This window comes from Salvelinus fontinalis, chromosome 6, assembly GCF_029448725.1.
Source record: "Salvelinus fontinalis isolate EN_2023a chromosome 6, ASM2944872v1, whole genome shotgun sequence".
Lineage (NCBI taxonomy): Eukaryota > Metazoa > Chordata > Actinopteri > Salmoniformes > Salmonidae > Salvelinus > Salvelinus fontinalis.
The window spans coordinates 78,761,912-78,786,799 of NC_074670.1; the positions used below are offsets into that span (position 1 = coordinate 78,761,912).

The window sequence follows — 24,888 nt, forward strand, 5'->3', positions numbered from 1 at the left end:
ACCCATTTGCTGTTGACGTGGAAAGCTCACCACCAAACCTCCAAATGGAGTTGATTGACCTCCAATGCAATGATGCACTGAGGGCAAAATATGCGGCAGTGGGTGCTGCGGAGTTCGCCCGTTTCCTCCCCGACACAATGCCCCAGCTGCGCATCCAGGCTGCTCAAACGTTGTCTATGTTTGGCAGCACATACCTGTGTGAACAACTGTTTTCTTTGATGAACCTGAACAAAACATCACACAGAAGTCGACTTACTGCTGAACACCTCCACTCAATTCTGAGGATTTCCTCAGCTCAGAGCCTTACCCCGAACATTGATGAACTTGTGGAAAAGATGGGACACCACCAAGTATCACCCTCAACCTCAAACAAGTGAACATTACTGTGCAATCACATATTTAGAGTTTTTACTCAGTTCAAGTTTAAAAGTTAAAGTTTAATATTTGTTTTCACTGCATGTTACTTCTCCTTAAACAAAGTGTTGTTTTTGATTAATAGATTTTTGCACTTTATTTTATTGTATTTCAATCCAATTATATTTTAAAAATATTTCAGTTGAGTGGATGATAGAAAATTGCTATTATTGTTTTTTTCTTTGAAGTAAATTTAGCCCACTTTTGCTAAAATAGAAAATATAGGCTACTGATGGTGCCTTGAATACCGGTTTCTTTCATTTAATGTTCATGTTATGGGGATTTTTATATAAAGGAAATTTGTCTTTTGTGTCTGTTGAAAATTAAAGATTACTGACAGAGCCATAAGAAAATATTGCTTTATTTATCTGATCATATTGGAATATATTTTAGGTTTTCAGTAGGTTCAATTAGGTTCACTAGACTATATGCGTCATTTAAAATTTTTTCAATGAACATTCGAACAGTCCGGCCCTCGGCTTGTAGCTAAATTTTTTATTTGGCCCTCCGTCCATTTGACTTTGACACCCCTGCTCTAGTGTGTTGATGCTTGCTTAGTCCACCCTCTAGTGTGTTGATGCTTGCTTAGTCCATCCTCTAGTGTGTTGATGCTTGCTTAGTCCACCCTCTAGTGTGTTGATGCTTGCTTAGTCCACCCTCTAGTGTGTTGATGCTTGCTTAGTCCATCCTCTAGTGTGTTGATGCTTGCTTAGTCCACCCTCTAGTGTGTTGATGCTTGCTTAGTCCACCCTCTAGTGTGTTGATGCTTGCTTAGTCCACCCTCTAGTGTGTTGATGCTTGCTTAGTCCATCCTCTAGTGTGTTGATGCTTGCTTAGTCCATCCTCTAGTGTGTTGATGCTTGCTTAGTCCATCCTCTAGTGTGTTGATGCTTGCTTAGTCCACCCTCTAGTGTGTTGATGCTTGCTTAGTCCACCCTCTAGTGTGTTGATGCTTGCTTAGTCCACCCTCTAGTGTGTTGATGCTTGCTTAGTCCACCCTCTAGTGTGTTGATGCTTGCTTAGTCCATCCTCTAGTGTGTTGATGCTTGCTTAGTCCATCCTCTAGTGTGTTGATGCTTGCTTAGTCCACCCTCTAGTGTGTTGATGCTTGCTTAGTCCACCCTCTAGTGTGTTGATGCTTGCTTAGTCCACCCTCTAGTGTGTTGATGCTTGCTTAGTCCATCCTCTAGTGTGTTGATGCTTGCTTAGTCCACCCTCTAGTGTGTTGATGCTTGCTTAGTCCATCCTCTAGTGTGTTGATGCTTGCTTAGTCCACCCTCTAGTGTGTTGATGCTTGCTTAGTCCATCCTCTAGTGTGTTGATGCTTGCTTAGTCCACCCTCTAGTGTGTTGATGCTTGCTTAGTCTACACTCTAGTGTGTTGATGCTTGCTTAGTCCATCCTCTAGTGTGTTTATGCTTGCTTAGTCCACCCTCTAGTGTGTTGATGCTTGCTTAGTCCACCCTCTAGTGTGTTGATGCTTGCTTAATCCACCCTCTAGAGTGTTGATGCTTGCTTAGTCCACCCTCTAGTGTGTTGATGCTTGCTTAGTCCATCCTCTAGTGTGTTGATGCTTGCTTAGTCCACCCTCTAGTGTGTTGATGCTTGCTTAGTCCACCCTCTATTGTGTTGATGCTTGCTTAGTCCACACTCTAGTGTGTTGATGCTTGCTTAGTCCATCCTCTAGTGTGTTGATGTTTGCTTAGTCCATCCTCTAGTGTGTTGATGCTTGCTTAGTCCACCCTCTAGTGTGTTGATGCTTGCTTAGTCCACACTCTAGTGTGGTGATGCTTGCTTAGTCCATCCTCTAGTGTGTTGATGTTTGCTTAGTCCATCCTCTAGTGTGTTGATGCTTGCTTAGTCCACCCTCTAGTGTGTTGATGCTTGCTTAGTCCACCCTCTAGTGTGTTGATGCTTGCTTAGTCCACACTCTAGTGTGGTGATGCTTGCTTAGTCCATCCTCTAGTGTGTTGATGCTTGCTTAGTCCACACTCTAGTGTGGTGATGCTTGCTTAGTCCATCCTCTAGTGTGTTGATGTTTGCTTAGTCCACACTCTAGTAGTGTGTTGATGTTTCAGAATCCTTCAATTTTTGTGCCAATGCCTCAACACCAGCAGTACACCTTTCTTTCCAAAGGGGGGCAGTCAAAACTCAAGTAGCTGAGAGAACTAGTGGAAAAGTCACCTATGTTCCATACTGTTGGTGATTTAAGACAATAACAACAAACATACACACGATCCACTCTTCCACATTGTACTGGAAAACCCCTGGAGCTACGTCCCACATGGCAATGGTAGTAGTGCACTATATAGGGCATAGGGAGCGATTTGGAACACATCCCCGATCAGAAGACAGGTTCCATAATGGGACTGTGGTGTTATTATAACAACCTGGTGGCAGAACGTTTGAATGTAGTTAACATTTATCATTTTACCTTTTCAAATGTCATTTCAACATCACATGTAGTTGTTTAACAGGCTGGTTTAGGTAGCTTTCTGACACAGAGTCTGATTGTAGTTGATCAACAGGCTGGTTTAGGTAGCTTTCTGACACAGAGTCTGATTGTAGTTGATCAACAGGCTGGTTTAGGTAGCTTTCTGACACAGAGTCTGATTGTAGTTGATCAACAGGCTGGTTTAGGTAGCTTTCTGACACAGAGTCTGAGTGGGAAGAGGTGAGACAAGAGTCCTTCTACAGATCATGGGTTGCGTTCCACGTGTCACCAAATGGTATCAATAGGGCTCAAAAGTAGGGCCCTGAAAAGGCAATTTGGTGCCTGAGCCAAGTTAGTAGCTCGTGACATGTTGTGGACAAAACCGAAGCTCAAAACGGAGTCTCAGATCCCAGAACCATGTCTCACGTGCACTAGCCATTGATATACTCAGGAGAGACTACCACACACACAAACAGGGTAGTCTATATGTGATGATGTGAGGTGAGAGAGACTACCACACACACAGACAGGGTAGTCTATCTGTGATGATGTGAGGTGAGAGAGACTACCACACACACAGACAGGGTAGTCTATCTGTGATGATGTGAGGTGAGAGAGACAACCACACACACAGACAGGGTAGTCTATCTGTGATGATGTGAGGTGAGAGAGACTACCACACACACAGACAGGGTAGTCTATCTGTGATGATGTGAGGTGAGAGAGACTACCACACACACAGACAGGGTAGTCTATCTGTGATGATGTGAGGTGAGAGAGACTACCACACACACAGACAGGGTAGTCTATATGTGATGATGTGAGGTGAGAGAGACTACCACACACACAGACAGGGTAGTCTATCTGTGATGATGTGAGGTGAGAGAGACTACCACACACACAGACAGGGTAGTCTATATGTGATGATGTGATATAATTGGCGTAGAAACACTGATTGTACAAAATTAGAGACACCTTCAAAATATTCAATTTGTCGGCTCATGGACTCTACAAGGTGTTGAAAGCGTTCCACAGGGACGCTGGCCCATGTTGACTCCACAGGGACGCTGGCCCATGTTGACTCCACAGGGACGCTGGCCCATGTTGACTCCAAAGGGACGCTGGCCCATGTTGACTCCACAGGGACGCTGGCCCATGTTGACTCTACAGGGATGCTGGCCCATGTTGACTCCACAGGGACGCTGGCCCATGGTGACTTCAATGCTTCCCACAGTTGTGTCCAGTTGGCTGGATGTCCATTGGGTGGTGGACCATTCTTGATACACGCAGGAAACTTTTGGGCGTGAAAAACCCAGCAGCATTGCAGTTCTTGACAAACTCAAACCGGTTCACCTTGCACCTACTACCATACCCCGTTCAACGTCACTTAAATCTTTTGTCTTGCCCATTCACCCTCTGAACGGCACACATTTACAATCCATGTCTCAGTTGTCTCAAGGTTTAAAATCCTTCTTTAACCCGTCTCCTCCCCTTCATCTACACTGATTGAAGTGGATTTAACAAGTGGCATCAATAAGGGATCATAGCTTTCACCTGGATTACCCTTGTCAGCCTATGTCATGGAAAGGTGTTTTGTACACTCAGCGTATAGCTAGGAGGACTTTGGCTGAGCCTTCATAACTGGGTCAAAGCATTAAACAGTTATGTTACTTTCCTGTCTTCTCAGTATGAGGGGTAATGTTAGGATCCTGTCTTCTCAGTATGAGGGGTAATGTTACGGTCCTGTCTTCTCAGTATGAGGGGTAATGTTGTGGTCCTGTCACCTCAGTGTGAGGGGTAATGTTATTATCCTGTCACCTCAGTATGAGGGGTAATGTTACTTTCCTGTCTTCTCAGTATGAGGGGTAATGTTACTTTCCTGTCTTCTCAGTATGAGGGGTAGTGTTACGGTCCTGTCTTCTCAGTATGAGGGGTAATGTTGTGGTTCTGTCACCTCAGTGTGAGGGGTAATGTTATTATCCTGTCACCTCAGTATGAGGGGTAATGTTACGGTCCTGTCTTCTCAGTATGAGGGGTAATGTTACTTTCCTGTCTTCTCAGTATGAGGGGTAATGTTACTTTCCTGTCTTCTCAGTATGAGGGGTAATGTTGTGGTCCTGTCACCTCAGTGTGAGGGGTAATGTTACGGTCCTGTCACCTCAGTATGAGGGGTAAGGTTGTGGTCCTGTCACCTCAGTGTGAGGGGTAATGTTACGGTCCTGTCACCTCAGTGTGAGGGGTAATGTTGTGGTCCTGTCACCTCAGTATGAGGGGTAATGTTACGGTCCTGTCACCTCAGTATGAGGGGTAATGTTACGGTCCTGTCACCTCAGTATGAGGGGTAATGTTACGGTCCTGTCACCTCAGTATGAGGGGTAATGTTGTGGTCCTGTCACCTCAGTATGAGGGGTAATGTTGTGGTCCTGTCACCTCAGTGTGAGGGGTAATGTTACGGTCCTGTCACCTCAGTGTGAGGGGTAATGTTACGGTCCTGTCACCTCAGTGTGACAGGTAATGGTGCACATTCTTAGCAGCTTCTCTCTGTTGTGGGATGGTGACCCTAGAGATTGGCAGGAACTGTGTGGAACAAAGGCAGCTCTTATTATAGCAGGCAGTATGAACACACACACACACACACACACACACACACACACACACACACACACACACACACACACACACACACACACACACACACACACACACACACACACACACACACACACACACACACACACACAAAAACACAGTCTGGCTCCAGTACACCAGAGAGTCTAAGACAGTAATGTATGGTTGTTGATACTTCACACTGTTACATTAGAGGGCCATGCCAGAGTATCTCCTCTAAATACACATTAGGTAACCCACAGCACCAGACAACCTTCTCTAGGTGTGGACTGCAAACGTTGGTAGACACACAGACAAGATGTGTTTTGAGTATCTGTTGTCAACTCCGTCACTGATGGCCCTTAAGATCGTTTTTTGTTGTTGTAAATATTCTGAAAAATATATATTTTTAATCGTTGTTTTGCAACATATGCTGAAACAATGGAAGTATTTTCTGTGTTAGATCTAAAAGATAATTTTTGCTTTAATAACATTGTTTTATGTTCTAAATCTAGAAAAATATGCCAAAATGCTAATAAATTAGCCCTGGAACATTCAATAGTGCTACAAAACAAAACAAAACAAAAATATGTTTGGAGATTTGTACTACATATTTAAATTATCTAATGTTAGAATTAAACAATCAAAGCCTTTTTAAACACTTGTTGGACAATAACCATGAAAAATAAAATGCCTTTTATGGTCTCTGACGGACTTGAAATGAATCCAATTAGTTGCATTTTATGAAGAAAACAATATATATATAGGAGGTCGTTCCTTTTTGTTGTGAAAGGTCATACTTTATCAAAATATATATTTGTTAATATTAAGACAAATATTTGACATTGTCCCTTCCTTTCAAGAATCCCTGAGCTCTAAAACAGCAAAATTTTCTCTCAGCCTCAGAGCAAAATGTAAAGTAACGTAAAATTAGCTTTAAAACTGCACATTTTTCTCTCTGGCTCGGACGCCGCGGGAGGCCCCGCGAAACTGCGCTACGCCACTGTACGCCATGGCAACAGACATTAGTTTATCCTCCTCAAGGTGTCTGGATCTGAGTACCTGCCCAACCCTTCACCAAATACAAACACATTTGGGGCCGTCTGATTGGTCCAGAAACCGATGGGTTTTGCCAGAGCCAGAACACAGGTGGATAAAGCGGCATTTTTAAAATTAGTAATTGGCTTTGATACTCTGATTGGTTAGAGACAATGACTTTGTTTTGGACAACGCCCCTCGTGCCACAAACTACTTCAATGATGCTCGTCTCAGACTGAAGTACGTAGCGAACGACAGAGCAACGGGCAAATTTGGTGTCAGGCTAAGTCACTTTATCATCATTTGTTCTTGACTGACTTGCCTAGTTAAATAAAGGTTAAATAAATAAAAAATGTAAAACACGTCATCACAGAAGTGCTGTATTTTCTCAGCACCAGTAGAGGGCAGTGTTTCTTTCACTTCACTTCATCCACAGCTTCTACCTGATTTCCCAACCAAAAAGGTTAAGTCCCAAATGGCATGCTATTGAGCTCTGGTCGAAAGTAGTGCACTATATAGGGAATAGGGTGCCATAGGACTCTGGTCTAAAGAAGTGCACTATATAGGGAATAGGGTGCCGTAGGACTCTGGTCTAAAGAAGTGCACTATATAGGGAATAGGGTGCCATAGGACTCTGGTCTAAAGAAGTGCACTATTAGGGAATAGGATGCCATTTGGGAGACATACAAGGGCTCCACTGCCAGAGGACATCCTCAGACACTCAGTAAAACAACAGACAGTCATTTTCACTGCTTACCTGATCCCACTGAACACAATGCAATACAACATGTTGTATTGATGCCCTGCCTTCAATAAGCCATGCTATCTTCTTAGCGTTCCATTCTGTCTGCACTGCAAAGCTGTCTTATCTTAATCAGGCTCAGGATAGATGAGTTACCCCAACTTAATCACACTTGCGATCGAGAGGTTCATGTATCTTAAATCGGGCTCAGGATCTCCTAATTTAATTCAATAAAAATGAGATTTTATAGTGTTGCAGGCTCGCAGCCATGGCCTACATGAAACCAGTTCCAGTTCAATTCAAATTGTGTAAATGTAATGAAATAATGTTTTCTAGCCCAAAGAGAGCTAGCCTACAGTATGCTTCAGACAGACCACTCAGCCTAAAGAGAGAAAGCCTACAGTATGCTTCAGACAGAGCACTCAGCCCAAAGAGAGTTGGCCTACAGTATGCTTCAGACAGAGCACTCAGCCTAAAGAGAGAAAGCCTACAGTATGCCTCAGACAGAGCACTCAGCCCAAAGAGAGCTAGCCTACAGTATACTTCAGACAGAGCACTCAGCCCAAAGAGAGGTAGCCTACAGTATGCTTCAGACAGAGCACTCAGCCTAAAGAGAGGTAGCCTACAGTATGCCTCAGACAGAGCACTCAGCCCAAAGAGAGGTAGCCTACAGTATGCTTCAGACAGAGCACTCAGCCCAAAGAGAGGTAGCCTACAGTATGCCTCAGACAGAGCACTCAGCCCAAAGAGAGCGAGCCTACAGTATGCCTCAGACAGAACACTCACCCCAAAGAGAGGTAGCCTACAGTATGCTTCAGACAGAGCACTCAGCCCAAAGAGAGAGAGCCTACAGTATGCTTCAGACAGAGCACTCAGCCCAAAGAGAGGTAGCCTACAGTATGTCTCAGACAGAGCACTCAGCCCAAAGAGAGCGAGCCTACAGTATGCCTCAGACAGAACACTCAGCCCAAAGAGAGGTAGCCTACAGTATGCTTCAGACAGAGCACTCAGCCCAAAGAGAGAGAGCCTACAGTATGCTTCAGACAGAGCACTCAGCCCAAAGAGAGGTAGCCTACAGTATGCCTCAGACAGAGCACTCAGCCCAAAGAGAGCGAGCCTACAGTATGCCTCAGACAGAACACTCAGCCCAAAGAGAGGTAGCCTACAGTATGCTTCAGACAGAGCACTCAGCCCAAAGAGAGATAGCCTACAGTATGCTTCAGACAGAGCACGAGGTATAATCGTGTCATGTGTACAAATCATGGAGGGAGTGGAAACAGAGGGAGTTAAAATCATTCCCTTTAACAGTCAGCAGCAGCTCCAAATGTGTTCATGCTCTCTCTCTCTCTCTCTCTCTCTCTCTCTCTCTCTCTCTCTCTCTCTCTCTCTCTCTCTCTCTCTCTCTCTCTCTCTCTCTCTCTCTCTCTCTCCCTATCTCCCTATGTCTCTCTCTCTGCATCACTCTCTCTCTCTCCCTCTCTCCCTATCTCCCTATGTCTCTCTCTGCATCACTCTCTCTTTCTCTCTCTCTCCCTATCTCCCTATGTCTCTCTCTCTGCATCTCTCTCTCTCTCTCTTTCTGTCCCTCTTTCCATCTGTCTCTCTCTCTGCGTCTCTCTCTCTCTCTCTCTGTCCCTCTTTCCGTCTGTCTCTCTCTCTCTCTCTCTCTGTCCCTCTCTCTCTCTCTGTCCCTCTTTCCGTCTGTCTCTCTCTCTGCATCACTCTCTCTTTCTCTCTCTCTCCCTATCTCCCTATGTCTCTCTCTCTCTCTCTCTCTCTCTCTGTCCCTCTTTCCGTCTGTCTCTCTCTCTGCGTCTCTCTCTCTGTCCCTCTTTCCGTCTGTCTCTCTCTCTCTCTCTCTCTCTCTCTGTCCCTCTCTCTCTCTCTGTCCCTCTTTCCGTCTGTCTCTCTCTCTGAATCACTCTCTCTTTCTCTCTCTCTCCCTATCTCCCTATGTCTCTCTCTCTCTCTCTCTCTCTCTCTCTCTCTCTCTCTCTGTCCCTCTTTCCGTCTGTCTCTCTCTCTGCGTCTCTCTCTCTGTCCCTCTTTCGTCTGTCTCTCTCTCTGCGTCTCTCTCTCTCTCTCTCTCCCTCTCTCTCTCTCTAGAACAGTGAGCATCACCAAGCACATGCATTGCATCTGTCCATCCCCTAATTGTGATGCAGCGGCTAAGAGAGACTGTGAGAGAGGAGAAAGAGGAGGGCCAGTCGTTTACCAATCACAAGGGTTTCCCCACCTCCCTCCCGGCTAACCTCCCTCCCTCCGTCAGTCTCTAAGCATGTTGGGGGAGGAAAAAGTGCTGGGCAGAAAAAAAAGTGATAAGCAGCTTTGAAACACATTCCCGCTGAATCAGGGTGTGTGTGTTCGACACAGACGCAGACAGCACAGCATTGGCTAGCTCTCTCTCCCCCACAGACACAGAAGCCAGCGAGTGTATCACAACCAAAGCAAACATAGCCTTATTAACGTGACGCGAGGGAGACTCGAGGAGACACGACTGACTGTCTACTCTCAGGGAAGAGGAGGAAGCTGGCGACACTTGACTTCCCAACACCCTCATCCAGAGCACCTGGAGGGAGGAAATCCTTCCCTCTGCATACGCTGAGGAACACACAACAACGACTACAAGCCTGAGAAGTAGAGAAGTAGAAGAGAGACCAGCACCAAGGTCTTTCTCTTTCCCTTTCACTCTCTCTCCTGCTGTGGAGCTCGTCTCTCCAGTCCCTAAAGGTGTTCTGCCCGACCGGATTGACTGATCTGCTGTCATCATGTCAGATGGAGAGGAGTGTCTCTCTCCCATCGGTCTGGACTGCTGCTCCTGCTGCCTGGACCTGGCCAACTGTGACGACCCAGCTGGAGGTGGGGGCCAAGGCAGAGGCCACAGCACCCCTCTGATGGGCAGCCCCACGTCGCTCAGCCACTTCCGCCAGTTCCGGGAGCAGCTGACGTTCCAGAACCAGAACGTGAACACGGACAAGCTGAACAGCATGATGAGGCTGGACTCTCTGGAGTCGGTGGTCAGAGACCCCTGTTACCTGCTCAACGAGGGCATCTGCAACAGCAACATCGACCAGACCACGCTGTCCATCCTGCTGTTCTTCCACAGGTACTGTACTTCACCTATATCTCTCATCCTCATTTACATCTCCACCTTTATCTCATCCTGTTAAGTTGCTGATACACGAAACACCTCAGAATATCTCTAGTTTCACATTATCTCACTAAACATTACAGTGTCATTATTTTTTGTAAGTATTGTACAATGTAATAAATATTGTGATTACTCATTGTTATATTGTGCATACAGCAGTAATCTTACACTGTACCTGGGTTATGGCAAGGTGTAGGGCTGGTTAAGTGTAATGTGTCAATGACTAACTTCAATACCGTCACTGTACTTACAGGACAGGTAATACACCTTAAATACCGTCACTGTACTTACAGGACAGGTAATACACCTTAAATACCGTCACTGTACTTACAGGACAGGTAATACACCTTCAACACTGTCACTGTACTTACAGGACAGGTAATACACCTTCAACACTGTCACTGTACTTACAGGACAGGTAATACACCTTAAATACCGTCACTGTACTTACAGGACAGATAATACACATTCATTACTGTCACTGTACTTACAGGACAGGTAATACACCTTCAACACTGTCACTGTACTTACAGGACAGGTAATACACCTTCAATACTGTCACTGTACTTACAGGACAGGTAATACACCTTCAACACTGTCACTGTACTTACAGGACAGGTAATACACCTTCAATACCGTCACTGTACTTACAGGACAGGTAATAATCCAGGGACTGTAACATAAAGACATACCCCTCCTCCTACTCACCTGTACTGAAAGTTGTTAGGTCATCTTTACCTTCCATTCCACCTTTCTGTTTAACTTTCTGATGATGTACTTTGTCAATGTATTAGTGATATCCCAGTCATAACCACAAATGACAACAATAACATCATCAACCTAATGAAAACTAATAACGTGACTATTCTACCTTAATCAAACATCACAATCGACCAATTAGGTTGTTTAAAAACTGACATGCTAAGAATGTTTATGATTTGAAAGCTGAATGACATCCCTATGAAGTCAACCAGTTTTCATTACCCCTCATTTTTACATATGAGATACAATTATGCATTTCCCTCTCCAATGTATAATGATAACTTTTCAAATGACTCAGTCAAAAGACAGAATTTATAAAGTCCTTTTTTCATCAGCAGATGTCACAAAGAGCTAATACAGAAACCCAGCCTAAAACACCAGAGAGCAAGCAATGCACATGTAGAGGGACGGTGGCCATGAAAAACTCCCTAGAAAGAGGAGGAACCTAGGAAGAAACCTAGAGAGGAACCAGGCTCTGAGGCGTGGCCAGTCCTCTTCTGGCTGTGCTGGGTGGAGATTATAACAGAACATGGCCAAGATGTTCAAATGTTAATAGATGACCAGCAGGGTCAAATAATAATAATCACAGTGGTTGTAGAGGGTGCAACAGGTCAGCACATCAGGAGTAAATGTCAGTTGGATTTTCATAGCCTAGCATTCAGAGGTCGAGACAGCAGGTGCGGTAGAGAAGGAGAGAGAGGGAGGGAGAGAGAGAAAGCGAGAGTTAGAGACTGAGACAGCAGGTCCGGTACAAGGTAGCACGTCTGGTGTACAGGTCAGGGTTCCATAGCCACAGGCAAAAACAGCAGAAACTGGATCAACAGCACGACCAGGTGGACTGGGGACGTGAAAAGCCAAGAGTCATCATGCCAGGTAGTCCTGAGGCATGGATGGATGGATGGAGGGATGGAGGGATGGAGGGAGGGAGGGAGGGAGGGAGGAAGGGAGGGAGGGATGGAGGGATGGAGGGAGGGAGGGAGGGATGGATGGATGGATGGATGGATGGAGGGAGGGATGGAGGGATGGAGGGAGGGAGGGAGGGATGGAGGGAGGGAGGGAGGGAGGGAGGGATGGAGGGAGGGAGGGAGGGATGGAGGGATGGAGGGAGGGATGGATGGATGGAGGGAGGGATGGAGGGAGGGAGGGATGGATGGAGGGAGGGAGGGATGGAGGGATGGAGGGAGGGAGGGAGGAAGGGAGGGAGGGAGGGAGGGAGGGAGGGATGGATGGATGGATGGATGGAGGGATGGAGGGAGGGAGGGAGGGATGGAGGGAGGGAGGGAGGGAGGGAGGGAGGGAGACCATAGACTACTGCAGCATAGATACTGGAGTCTGAGACAGGAGGGGTCGGGGGACACCGTGGCCCTGTCTGACGATACTCCTGGACCGGGCCAACCAGGCAGGATATAACCCCACTCACTTTGTCAAAGCACAGCCCCCACACAACTAAATGTATATCAATAGACCACCAACTTACTACCCTGAGACAAGGCTAAGTATAGCCCACGAAAGCGGCTTCCTGTCCGGCAAAACCGGACAGGAACTTCACGTCAGTGACTCAACCCACTCAAGTTGAGTATAGTGGGGGAAAAAACCTGGCACTGCGTGACGCACCCCTCTCCTAGGGACGGCATGGTAGAGCACCAGTAAGCCCTTCAGTAAAACAAGGAAAAAACAACACAAACCTCTAGAGGTCACTGTAAACACGACGCATCACAAAACCTCTAGAGGTCACTGTAAACACGACGCATCACAAAACCTCTAGAGGTCACTGTAAACACGACGCATCACAAACCTCTAGACGTCACTGTAAACACAACGCATCACAAACCTCTAGACGTCACTGTAAACACGACGCATCACAAACCTCTAGAGGTCACTGTAAACACGACGCATCACAAACCTCTAGACGTCACTGTAAACACAACGCATCACAAAACCTCTAGAGGTCACTGTAAACACGACGCATCACAAAACCTCTAGACGTCACTGTAAACACGACGCATCACAAAACCTCTAGACGTCACTGTAAACACAACGCATCACAAAACCCCTAGAGGTCACTGTAAACACGACGCATCACAAACCTCTAGACGTCACTGTAAACACGAAGCATCACAAAACCCCTAGACGTCACTGTAAACACGAAGCATCACAAAACCCCTAGACGTCACTGTAAACACGACGCATCACAAACCTCTAGACGTCACTGTAAACACGACGCATCACAAACCTCTAGACGTCACTGTAAACACGACGCATCACAAAACCTCTAGAGGTCACTGTAAACACGACGCATCACAAAACCCCTAGACGTCACTGTAAACACGACGCATCACAAACCTCTAGACGTCACTGTAAACACGAAGCATCACAAAACCCCTAGACGTCACTGTAAACACAACGCATTACAAACCTCTAGACGTCACTGTAAACACGACGCATCACAAAAACCTCTAGAGGTCACTGTAAACACGACGCATCACAAACCTCTAGAGGTCACTGTAAACACGACGCATCACAAACCTCTAGACGTCACTGTAAACACGACGCATCACAAACCTCTAGACGTCACTGTAAACACGAAGCATCACAAAACCCCTAGACGTCACTGTAAACACGACGCATCACAAACCTCTAGACGTCACTGTAAACACGACGCATCACAAACCTCTAGACGTCACTGTAAACACGACGCATCACAAAACCTCTAGAGGTCACTGTAAACACGACGCATCACAAAACCTCTAGACGTCACTGTAAACACGACGCATCACAAAACCTCTAGACGTCACTGTAAACACGACGCATCACAAAACCTCTAGACGTCACTGTAAACACGACGCATCACAAACCCCTAGACGTCACTGTAAACACAACGCATCACAAACCTCTAGACGTCACTGTAAACACGACGCATCACAAACCTCTAGAGGTCACTGTAAACACGACGCATCACAAACCTCTAGACGTCACTGTAAACACGACGCATCACAAACCTCTAGACGTCACTGTAAACACGAAGCATCACAAAACCCCTAGACGTCACTGTAAACACGACGCATCACAAACCTCTAGACGTCACTGTAAACACGACGCATCACAAACCTCTAGACGTCACTGTAAACACGACGCATCACAAAACCTCTAGAGGTCACTGTAAACACGACGCATCACAAAACCCCTAGACGTCACTGTAAACACGACGCATCACAAACCTCTAGACGTCACTGTAAACACGAAGCATCACAAAACCCCTAGACGTCACTGTAAACACGACGCATTACAAACCTCTAGACGTCACTGTAAACACGACGCATCACAAAAACCTCTAGAGGTCACTGTAAACACGACGCATCACAAACCTCTAGAGGTCACTGTAAACACGAAGCATCACAAAACCTCTAGACGTCACTGTAAACACGACGCATCACAAAACCCCTAGACGTCACTGTAAACGCGACGCATCACAAAACCTCTAGACGTCACTGTAAACACAACGCATCACAAACCTCTAGACGTCACTGTAAACACGACGCATCACAAAACCTCTAGACGTCACTGTAAACACGACGCATCACAAAACCTCTAGAGGTCACTGTAAACACAACGCATCACAAACCTCTAGACGTCACTGTAAACACGACGCATCACAAACCCCTAGACGTCACTGTAAACACGACGCATCACAAACCTCTAGACGTCACTGTAAACACAACGCATCACAAACCTCTAGACGTCACTGTAAACACAACGCATCACAAACCTCTAGACGTCACTGTAAACACAACGCATCACAAAACCTCTAGAGGTCACTGTAAACACGACGCATCACAAACCTCTAGACGTCACTGTAAACACGACGCATCACAAAACCTCTAGAGGTCACTGTAAACACGACGCATCACAAAACCTCTAGACGTCACTGTAAACACGACGCATCACAAACCCCTAGACGTCACTGTAAACACGACGCATCACAAACCTCTAGAGGTCACTGTAAACACGACGCATCACAAAACCTCTAGAGGTCACTGTAAACACGACGCATCACAAACCTCTAGACGTCACTGTAAACACGACGCATCACAAACCTCTAGACGTCACTGTAAACACAACGCATCACAAACCTCTAGACGTCACTGTAAACACAACGCATCACAAACCTCTAGACGTCACTGTAAACACGACGCATCACAAAACCTCTAGACGTCACTGTAAACACGACGCATCACAAAACCTCTAGAGGTCACTGTAAACACGACGCATCACAAAACCTCTAGAGGTCACTGTAAACACGACGCATCACAAACCTCTAGACGTCACTGTAAACACGACGCATCACAAACCTCTAGACGTCACTGTAAACACGACGCATCACAAACCTCTAGACGTCACTGTAAACACGACGCATCACAAAACCTCTAGAGGTCACTGTAAACACAACGCATCACAAAACCTCTAGACGTCACTGTAAACACGACGCATCACAAACCTCTAGACGTCACTGTAAACACAACGCATCACAAACCTCTAGACGTCACTGTAAACACAACGCATCACAAACCTCTAGACGTCACTGTAAACACAACGCATCACAAACCTCTAGACGTCACTGTAAACACGACGCATCACAAACCCTCACAAGGCAGCTTGTCATATTGGACGCGTTTTGAATTAGTTTGGGTGGATTCCAGAAGGCTTTTTGAAATCTAATTATACTCCTCTCTCATCGTGGCCAAATTGTAAATGTATACCACAGGTTTGTTTGGAAACATGCTGACGTGTTCGTTGGAATAAAAGTTGGCAACTGATTACTGCCAGTTCGCATCTCCCTTTGGCAGCACTAACCAACCCTAGGGACCACTTCAACTCAGTTCAAATTAGAGTTAACAGTTTTTCATTAAAACTCTTCCATAGCTTCAGCAGTTATCACTGCTGTACTTCTGATTTATGAAAGGATTAACAGTACTGTCTGTACACACTTTGTTAGTACTAACAGTACTGTCTGTACACACTTTGAAAGGACTAACAGTACTGTCTGTACACACTTTGTTAGTACTAACAGTACTGTCTGTACACACTTTGAAAGGACTAACAGTACTGTCTGTACACACTTTGTTAGTACTAACAGTACTGTCTGTACACACTTTGAAAGGACTAACAGTACTGTCTGTACACACTTTGAAAGGACTAACAGTACTGTCTGTACACACTTTGAAAGGACTAACAGTACTGTCTGTACACACTTTGAAAGGACTAACAGTACTGTCTGTACACACATTGAAAGGACTAACAATACTGTCTGTACACACTTTGAAAGGACTAACAATACTGTCTGTACACACTTTGAAAGGACTAACAGTAATGTCTGTACACACTTTGTTAGGACTAACAATACTGTCTGTACACACTTTCAAAGGACTAACAGTACTGTCTGTACACACTTTGAAAGGACTAACAGTAATGTCTGTACACACTTTGTTAGGACTAACAATACTGTCTGTACACACTTTCAAAGGACTAACAGTACTGTCTGTACACACTTTGAACGGACTAACAGTACTGTCTGTACACACTTTGAAAGGACTAACAGTACTGTCTGTACACACATTGAAAGGACTAACAGTACTGTCTGTACACACATTGAAAGCACTAACAATACTGTCTGTACACACTTTGAAAGGTACAGTGGCATGTTTGGTTTCTGAGCGGTAAAATGTGAAGGCCTACTGAGAAATATCTGAGCTAGGACCGGGAGGAAGACATTATGTCGACAACGAGCGTCGTTATCAACAGAGACGCCACCTTTGACTTCCATATACAGTGCATTCGGAAACTATTCAGACCCATTGACTTAGTCCACATTGTGTTACGTTACAGCCTAATTCTAAAATGGATTAAATTCATGTTTTTCTCTCACCCATTTACACACAATATCCCATAATGACAAAGTGAAAACATGTTTTTAGAAATGTTTGCAAATTTAGTGAAAATTAAATACAGATATATCTAATTTACATAAATATTCATACCCCTGACTCAATACTTTGTAGAAATGACTTTGGCAGTGATTACAGCTGTGAGTCTTTCTGGGTAAGTCTCTAAGAGCTTTCCACACCTGGATTGTGTAACATATGCCCATTTATGATTTTCTAAATTCTTCTAGCTCTGTAATATTGGTTGTTGATCGCTGCTAGACAACCAATTTTCAGGTGTTGCCATATATTTTCAAATCCATGCATCCATTATGTGACTTGTTCATCAAAGGTTTACTCCTGAACTTATTTTGCTTATTTTGCTGTAACAAAGGGGTTAAATACTTTATTGACTCAAGACATTTCAGCTTTAGATTTTTTTAGACATTTTTTGTAAACATTTAGTGAAACATAATTCCACTTTGACAATATAGGGTATTTTGCATAGCCCAGTGACCAAATATCTAAATTTCATCCATTTTAAATTCAGGCTGAAACACAACAAAATGTGGAGGAAGTCAATGAGTGTGAAACGTTTCTGAAGGCTCTGGATGTTAATCTCTTGTGATGATATGTAAATAACAGAGATAAGCGCAGAGTACATCGGCGGACCTATCACCATTCCACATTCCTGTGTGTGTGTGTGTGTGTATGTGTGTGTGTATGTGTATGTGTATGTGTGTGTGTGTGTGTGTGTGTGTGTGTGTGTGTTGTTTGCCAAGGGACTACTCTGTTGTCGATGTATTTATGATAGGGTGGGTGTGTTGTGCTGATCGGACTATTGCAGAACAGGGGTCAAAAACCTTTTGGCCAAGGCCACTGTGGTCTACTGGTCCTTCCTCCCTCTGTAAAGTTGAGCACATTTCCTGCAGAAACGATGCTACTTGTTTATGCCAGCCAGTGCTTAATTCGTTAATTGGATGAATACTAAAACACATGATTTGTAGTTGGGTATGATGAAGGGGTGTGGTCGTTAAATGCTGCAGGACAGGCCATATGCAACGGTCTGCATTGCAATGGGATGATGAAAGACGGAGGCAGGGGGTAGTTGTAACGAGGACACCAGTCAGCTGACAGAATGCTCAGCCTTCTACCTGGCACCTCCCTATACCTGCAGGCCAATCACAGAGGGCTAGATAAAAACCTGGCCTCTAGAACAGGAACTGGCTTGGGGAAAGTGTTCACCCTGGCCTCTAGAACAGGAACTGGCTTGGGGAAAGTGTTCACCCTGGCCTCTGGGACAGGAACTGGCTTGGGGAAAGTGTTCACCCTGGCCTCTGGGACAGGAAATGGCTTGGGTAAAGTGTTCACCCTGGCCTCTGAAACAGGTACTGGCTTGGGGAAAGTGTTCACCCTGGCCTCTGGGACAGGAACTGGCTTGGGGAAAGTGTTCACCCTGGCCTCTGGGACAGGAACTGGCTTGGGGAAAGTGTACACCCTGGCCTCTGGAACAGGACATGGCTTGGGGAAAGTGTTCACCCTGGCCTCTGGAACAGGACATGGCTTGGGGAAAGTGTTCACCCTGGCCCGTGGAACAGGAACTGGCTTGGGGAAAGTGTTCACCCTGGCCTCTGGAACAGGAACTGGCTTGGGGAAAGTGTTCACCCTGGCCTCTGAAACAGGAACTGGCTTGGGGAAAGTGTTCACCCTGGCCTCTAGAACAGGAACTGGCTTGGGGAAAGTGTTCACCCTGGCCTCTGGAACAGGAACTGGCTTGGGGAAAGTGTTCACCCTGGCCTCTGGGACAGGAACTGGCTTGGGGAAAGTGTACACCCTGGCCTCTAGAACAGGAACTGGCTTGGGGAAAGTGTTCACCCTGGCCTCTGGGACAGGAACTGGCTTGGGGAAAGTGTTCACCCTGGCCTCTGGGACAGGAACTGGCTTGGGGAAAGTGTTCACCCTGGCCTCTGGAACTGGCTTGGGGAAAGTGTTCACCCTGGCCTCTGAAACAGGAACTGGCTTGGGGAAAGTGTTCACCCTGGCCTCTAGAACAGGAACTGGCTTGGGGAAAGTGTTCACCCTGGCCTCTGGAACAGGAACTGGCTTGGGGAAAGTGTTCACCCTGGCCTCTAGAACAGGAACTGGCTTGGGGAAAGTGTTCACCCTGGCCTCTGGGACAGGAACTGGCTTGGGGAAAGTGTTCACCCTGGCCTCTGAAACAGGAACTGGCTTGGGGAAAGTGTACACCCGGGCCTCTGACTAGGGATTCAGACAGATGATGTCCCAAATTACACCCTATTCACTATGCTACTGTTGGATTCAGACATAGATAGCTACTGAAGGTGAACTCTTTAGGAAGCCCATTATGAGTCAAGAGAGATAAAGATAGAGAGGAGCTTGGTGAGACCGACTCAGAACAGTGCAGAGAGATACAGTAATGGTGTTTTAATGGACTTGTTGAGTTACAGCATTGTTGTGACTGTGTGAATGGGTTTTGGTGCTCCGCCAGGAGATGACTGGCAACAGTGTAGTGTCCTTGTTATATGGTGGTGTGTGTGTGTGAGAGGTGTTCCCCTGTTGTCTGTATGTCTGGTTCAGGGTACCATCCGGAGTCATCTGTACGTGCTCTCTCTCCGACCCAAACGGAGTCACTCTCAGTGAGAGGACAGCTGTCGCTGTGGACCTCTTCACCACATCACCAGCCAGGCTCTGTCAGTGCATCACCACATCACCAGAGGAACTACCAACAAGGACATGATTCATTATGTATCTACGCATCCGCTACAAGACCATGGTGCTTGCCTACGGAGCTGTGAGGGGAACGGCACCTCAGTACCTTCAGGCTCTGATCAGGCCCTACACCCAAACAAGGGCACTGCGTTCATCCACCTCTGGCCTGCTCGCCTCCCTACCACTGAGGAAGTACAGTTCCCGCTCAGCCCAGTCAAAACTGTTCGCTGCTCTGGCACCCCAATGGTGGAACAAACTCCCTCACGACGCCAGGACAGCGGAGTCAATCACCACCTTCCGGAGACACCTGAAACCCCACCTCTTCAAGGAATACCTAGGATAAAGCAATCCTTCTGCCCCCCCCCCCCCCCCCCCCCTTAAAAGATCTAGATGCACTATTGTAAAGTGGCTGTTCCACTGGATGTCATAAGGTGAATGCACCAATTTGTAAGTCGCTCTGGATAAGAGCGTCTGCTAAATGACTTAAATGTAAATGTAATGTACTCATTCAGAGATCTACTCATTCAGAGATCTACTCATACAGAGATCTACTCATACAGAGATCTACTCATACAGAGATCTACTCATACAGAGATCTACTTATGAAGAGATCTACTCATACAGAGATCCACTCATACAGAGATCCACTCATACAGAGATCCAATCATACAGAGATCTACTCATACAGAGATCTACTCATACAAAGATCTACTCATAAATATATCTACTCATACAGAGATCTACTCATACAGAGATCCACTCATACAGAGATCCACTCATACAGAGATCTACTCATACAGAGATATTTTCATACAGAGATCTACTCATGAAGAGATCTACTCATACAGAGATCTACTCATACAGAGATCTTTATTACAGCGATCTACTCATGAAGAGATCTACTCATACAGAGATCTACTCATACAGAGATCTACACATACAGAGATCTTTCTTACAGCGATCTACTCATGAAGAGATCTACTCATACAGAGATCCACTCATACAGAGATCCACTCATACAGAGATCTACTCATACAGAGATCTACTCATACAGAGATCTACTCATACAGAGATCCACTCAAACAGAGATCCACTCAAACAGAGATCCACTCATACAGAGATCTACTCATACATAGATCTTTTCATACAGAGATCTACTCATACAGAGATCTACTCATACAGAGGTCGACTCATACAGAGATATTTTCATACAGAGATCTACTCATGAAGAGATCTACTCATGAAGAGATCTACTCATACAGAGATCTACTCATACATAGATCTACTCATACAGAGATCTTTATTACAGCGATCTACTCATGAAGAGATCTACTCATACAGAGATCTACTCATACAGAGATCTACACATACAGAGATCTTTCTTACAGCGATCTACTCATGAAGAGATCTACTCATACAGAGATCCACTCATACAGAGATCCACTCATACAGAGATCCACTCATACAGAGATCTACTCATACAGAGATCCACTCATACAGAGATCCACTCATACAGAGATCCACTCAAACAGAGATCCACTCATACATAGATCTTTTCATACAGAGATCTACTCATACAGAGATCTACTCATACAGAGATCTACTCATACAGAGGTCGACTCATACAGAGCTAGTTAAGACTCACAGGCAGACAGTCAGACAGAGATGCGGCCTCACACAGGCAACTGACTGAAACTAATTCAACAAGTCCAGTACGTTCCTACAGTAACTGTCCATCTAGGAACAGGCATTGGGCTGTGTTGTGTAGCAGCCACTCTGGGCTTGTTAGGCCATGAAGGAAGTCAATGGTAATGTCATGAGTAGATACTGTCAATAGTAGTAGAGTAGTACTGAGTAAATACTGTCAATAGTAGTACTGAGTAGTACTGAGTAGAGACTGTCAATAGTAGTAGAGTAGTACTAAATAAATACTGTCAATAGTAGTAGAGTAGTACTGAGTAAATACAGTCAATAGTAGTACTGAGTACTACTGAGTAGATACTGTCAATAGTAGTACTGAGTACTACTGAGTAGATACTGTCAATAGTAGTACTGAGTACTACTGAGTAGATACTGTCAATAGTAGTAGAGTAGTACTGAGTAGACACTGTCAATAGTAGTACTGAGTAGTACTGAGTAGATACTGTCAATAGTAGTACTGAGTAGTACTGAGTAGATACTGTCAATAGTAGTACTGAGAAGTACTGAGTAGATACTGTCAATAGTAGTACTGAGTAGTACTGAGTAGATACTGTCAATAGTAGTAGAGTAGTACTGAGTAGATACTGTCAATAGTAGTAGAGTAGTACTGAGTAGATACTGTCAATAGTAGTACTGAGTAGTACTGAGTAGATACTGTCAATAGTAGTAGAGTAGTACTGAGTAGATACTGTCAATAGTAGTAGAGTAGTACTGAGTAGATACTGTCAATAGTAGTACTGAGTAGATACTATCAATAGTAGTACTGAGTAGATACTGTCAATAGTAGTACTGAGTAGTACTGAGTAGATACTGTCAATAGTAGTAGAGTAGTACTGAGTAGATACTGTCAATAGTAGTACTGAGTAGATACTGTCAATAGTAGTACTGAGTAGATACTGTCAATAGTAGTACTGAGTAGATACTGTCAATAGTAGTACTGAGTAGATACTGTCAATAGTAGTACTGAGTAGATACTGTCAATAGTAGTACTGAGTAGATACTGTCAATAGTAGTACTGAGTAGTACTGAGCAGGCAGATACTGTCAATAGTAGTACTGAGTAGATACTGTCAATAGTAGTACTGAGTAGATACTGAGTAGATACTGTCAATAGTAGTACTGAGTAGTACTGAGTAGATACTGTCAATAGTAGTACTGAGTAGTACTGAGTAGATACTGTCAATAGTAGTACTGAGTAGATACTGTCGAAGGCACTGCATCTCAGTGCAAGCGGCGTCACTACAGTCCCTGGATCAAATCCAGGCTGTATCACATCCGGCCGTGATCGGGAGTACCATAGGGCGGCGCACAATATGCCCAGTGTCCTCCGGGTTAGGGTTTGGCCGGGCTAGGCCGTCATTGTAAATAACAATTTGTTCTTTCACTGACTTGCCTCGTCAAATGAAGGTTAAATAAAGTACTGAGTAGATACTGTAAATAGAACAAAGGAGATTACTGATATGCTGACCTCACCATTCTTTTGTCCTTGAAGAGATGAACCTAATTATCCAAGACAGTATTAAGCTCCAGGGGTCATTGAATGAATTAGCTGCTGCTCCTACTGTTCGGTGTAATTGTTTCAGAGCCTTCACTGCCTTGTGACCCAGGTCTACAGGCCTCAGCTCTGCGTTGACGTCTCACCATGGGCCAGGTCACTCGTTGAATAAACTTCCTGTTTACATCAAAGAATGACAAACTCGCCGCGTCTTGCTCTGTTGATATAAAACGGCCTGACAAAAAAAAAAAGATGTATTGATTCTTAGAGTAGACTGGTAGAGCAGGAGGGAAGTAGTAGAGAGAGAGAGTCCATTACTGAGGTCAAAACCGACAGAATGAGTTGCACTCATTATCACTGTGAAGAACGTGTTATCTCCCTAAGTGGGCCAGAAGCCTCTGTCTTTTTGAGGACACAGATGACTTATTTCTTTCAGCAGGACTATAGTGCCGATTTTTTTCTTGAAAACAAAATCTGGAATGGCTCAACTCTGTCATACTAATATGACTTCAGTCTTGGGCAGAATTCCACAAAACGATTAACTAAAAACAGTCCCACCCATTGGTACAGTCATTTACCCAACAAGCATAGTACGAAGCCAACACCCTCAGATGTAATATTAATCAGCATTGCATGCCAGCGACAAATCTTCTGCACCAGATCAATTAGTCAAACAGATACAAAAAAAAAGAAAAGAAAATTGGCCAACTTCGAAAGAGACAAGGGAGGGCCACCACCACCCATCCATTTCTTATTGTATTAGGTCTGCCCATCTAGCTAGGGTGTTCTAGTTGGCATGGAAGGAGCGTGTTATTTAAATTCAGAGGTTGAGTGGTGATAGCTGGCTGTAGTGTGTGTGTGTGTGTGTGTGTGTGTGTGTGTGTGTGTGTGTGTGTGTGTGTGTGTGTGTGTGTGTGTGTGTGTGTGTGTGTGTGTGTGTGTGTGTGTGTGTGTGTGTGTGTGTGTGTGTGTGTGTGTGTGTGTGTGTGTGTGTGTGTGTGTGTGTGTGTGTGTGTGTGTAGTGGTGATAGCTGGCTGTAGTACTGGCCCATACGCCAGTCTTATCTGCTTGTACTCAGGCTCAGTCTGGCACGTATTAAAGATAATAAAACAGGCTGTCAACACAACACGCTCCTGACAACATACACAACAGGCCAACTGTATATGTTTGAGTGAGTCTGGCACTATTTACATGTGTGTGTGTCATGTATGTCAAATCAAATTAAATAAAAGTTTATTTACGTACGTCACGTGCGCCTAATACAACAGGTGTAGACCTTACAGTGAAATGCTTATAGGCTCTAACCAATAGTGCAAAAAGGTATTAGGTGAACAATAGGTAAGTAAAGAAATAAAACAACAGTAAAAAGACAGGCTATATACAGTAGCAAGGCTATAAAAGTAGCGAGGCTACATACAGACACCGATTAGTCAGGCTGATTGAGGTAGTATGTATATGTAGATATGGTTAAAGTGACTATGCATATATGATGAACAGAGAGTAGCAGTAGCGTAAAAGAGGGGTTGGCGGGTGGTGGGTATGGTGGGACACAATGCAGATAGCCCAGTTAGCCAATGTGCGGGAGCAGTGGTTGGTCGGCCCAATTGAGGTAGTATGTACATGAATGTATAGTTAAAGTGACTATGCATATATGATAAACAGAGAGTAGCAGCAGCGTAAAAGAGGGGTTGGGGGGGCACACAAGGCAAATAGTCCGGGTAGCTATGTGTGCATTTGAATGACAATGTGTGTGTATGCATGTGTACAAACAGTGTACAGCATCAGCCTCAGGCAAACCAGCATCAGCTGTAAAAACACTGCCCCTCAGTGTCATTCAAACATACTTTTGATTATGTTTAATTTTGACTTTATTTTTTATACTTTTATCTTTGACCAT

General features: G+C 45.0%; 1 protein-coding gene across 1 annotated transcript in view; it reads left to right on the forward strand.

Moving 5' to 3' along the window:
• The first annotated feature begins 9,561 nt into the window (after positions 1 to 9,561).
• LOC129858508 (TSC22 domain family protein 1-like) overlaps positions 9,562 to 24,888 on the forward strand; it is a 64,217-nt gene continuing 48,890 nt past the window's right edge. Inside the window, exon 1 of the mRNA XM_055927798.1 lies at positions 9,562 to 10,340. Within this exon, the coding sequence (XP_055783773.1) occupies positions 10,003 to 10,340 (338 nt within the window). The 5' untranslated portion in view covers positions 9,562 to 10,002. The remainder of the gene's footprint in view (positions 10,341 to 24,888) is intronic.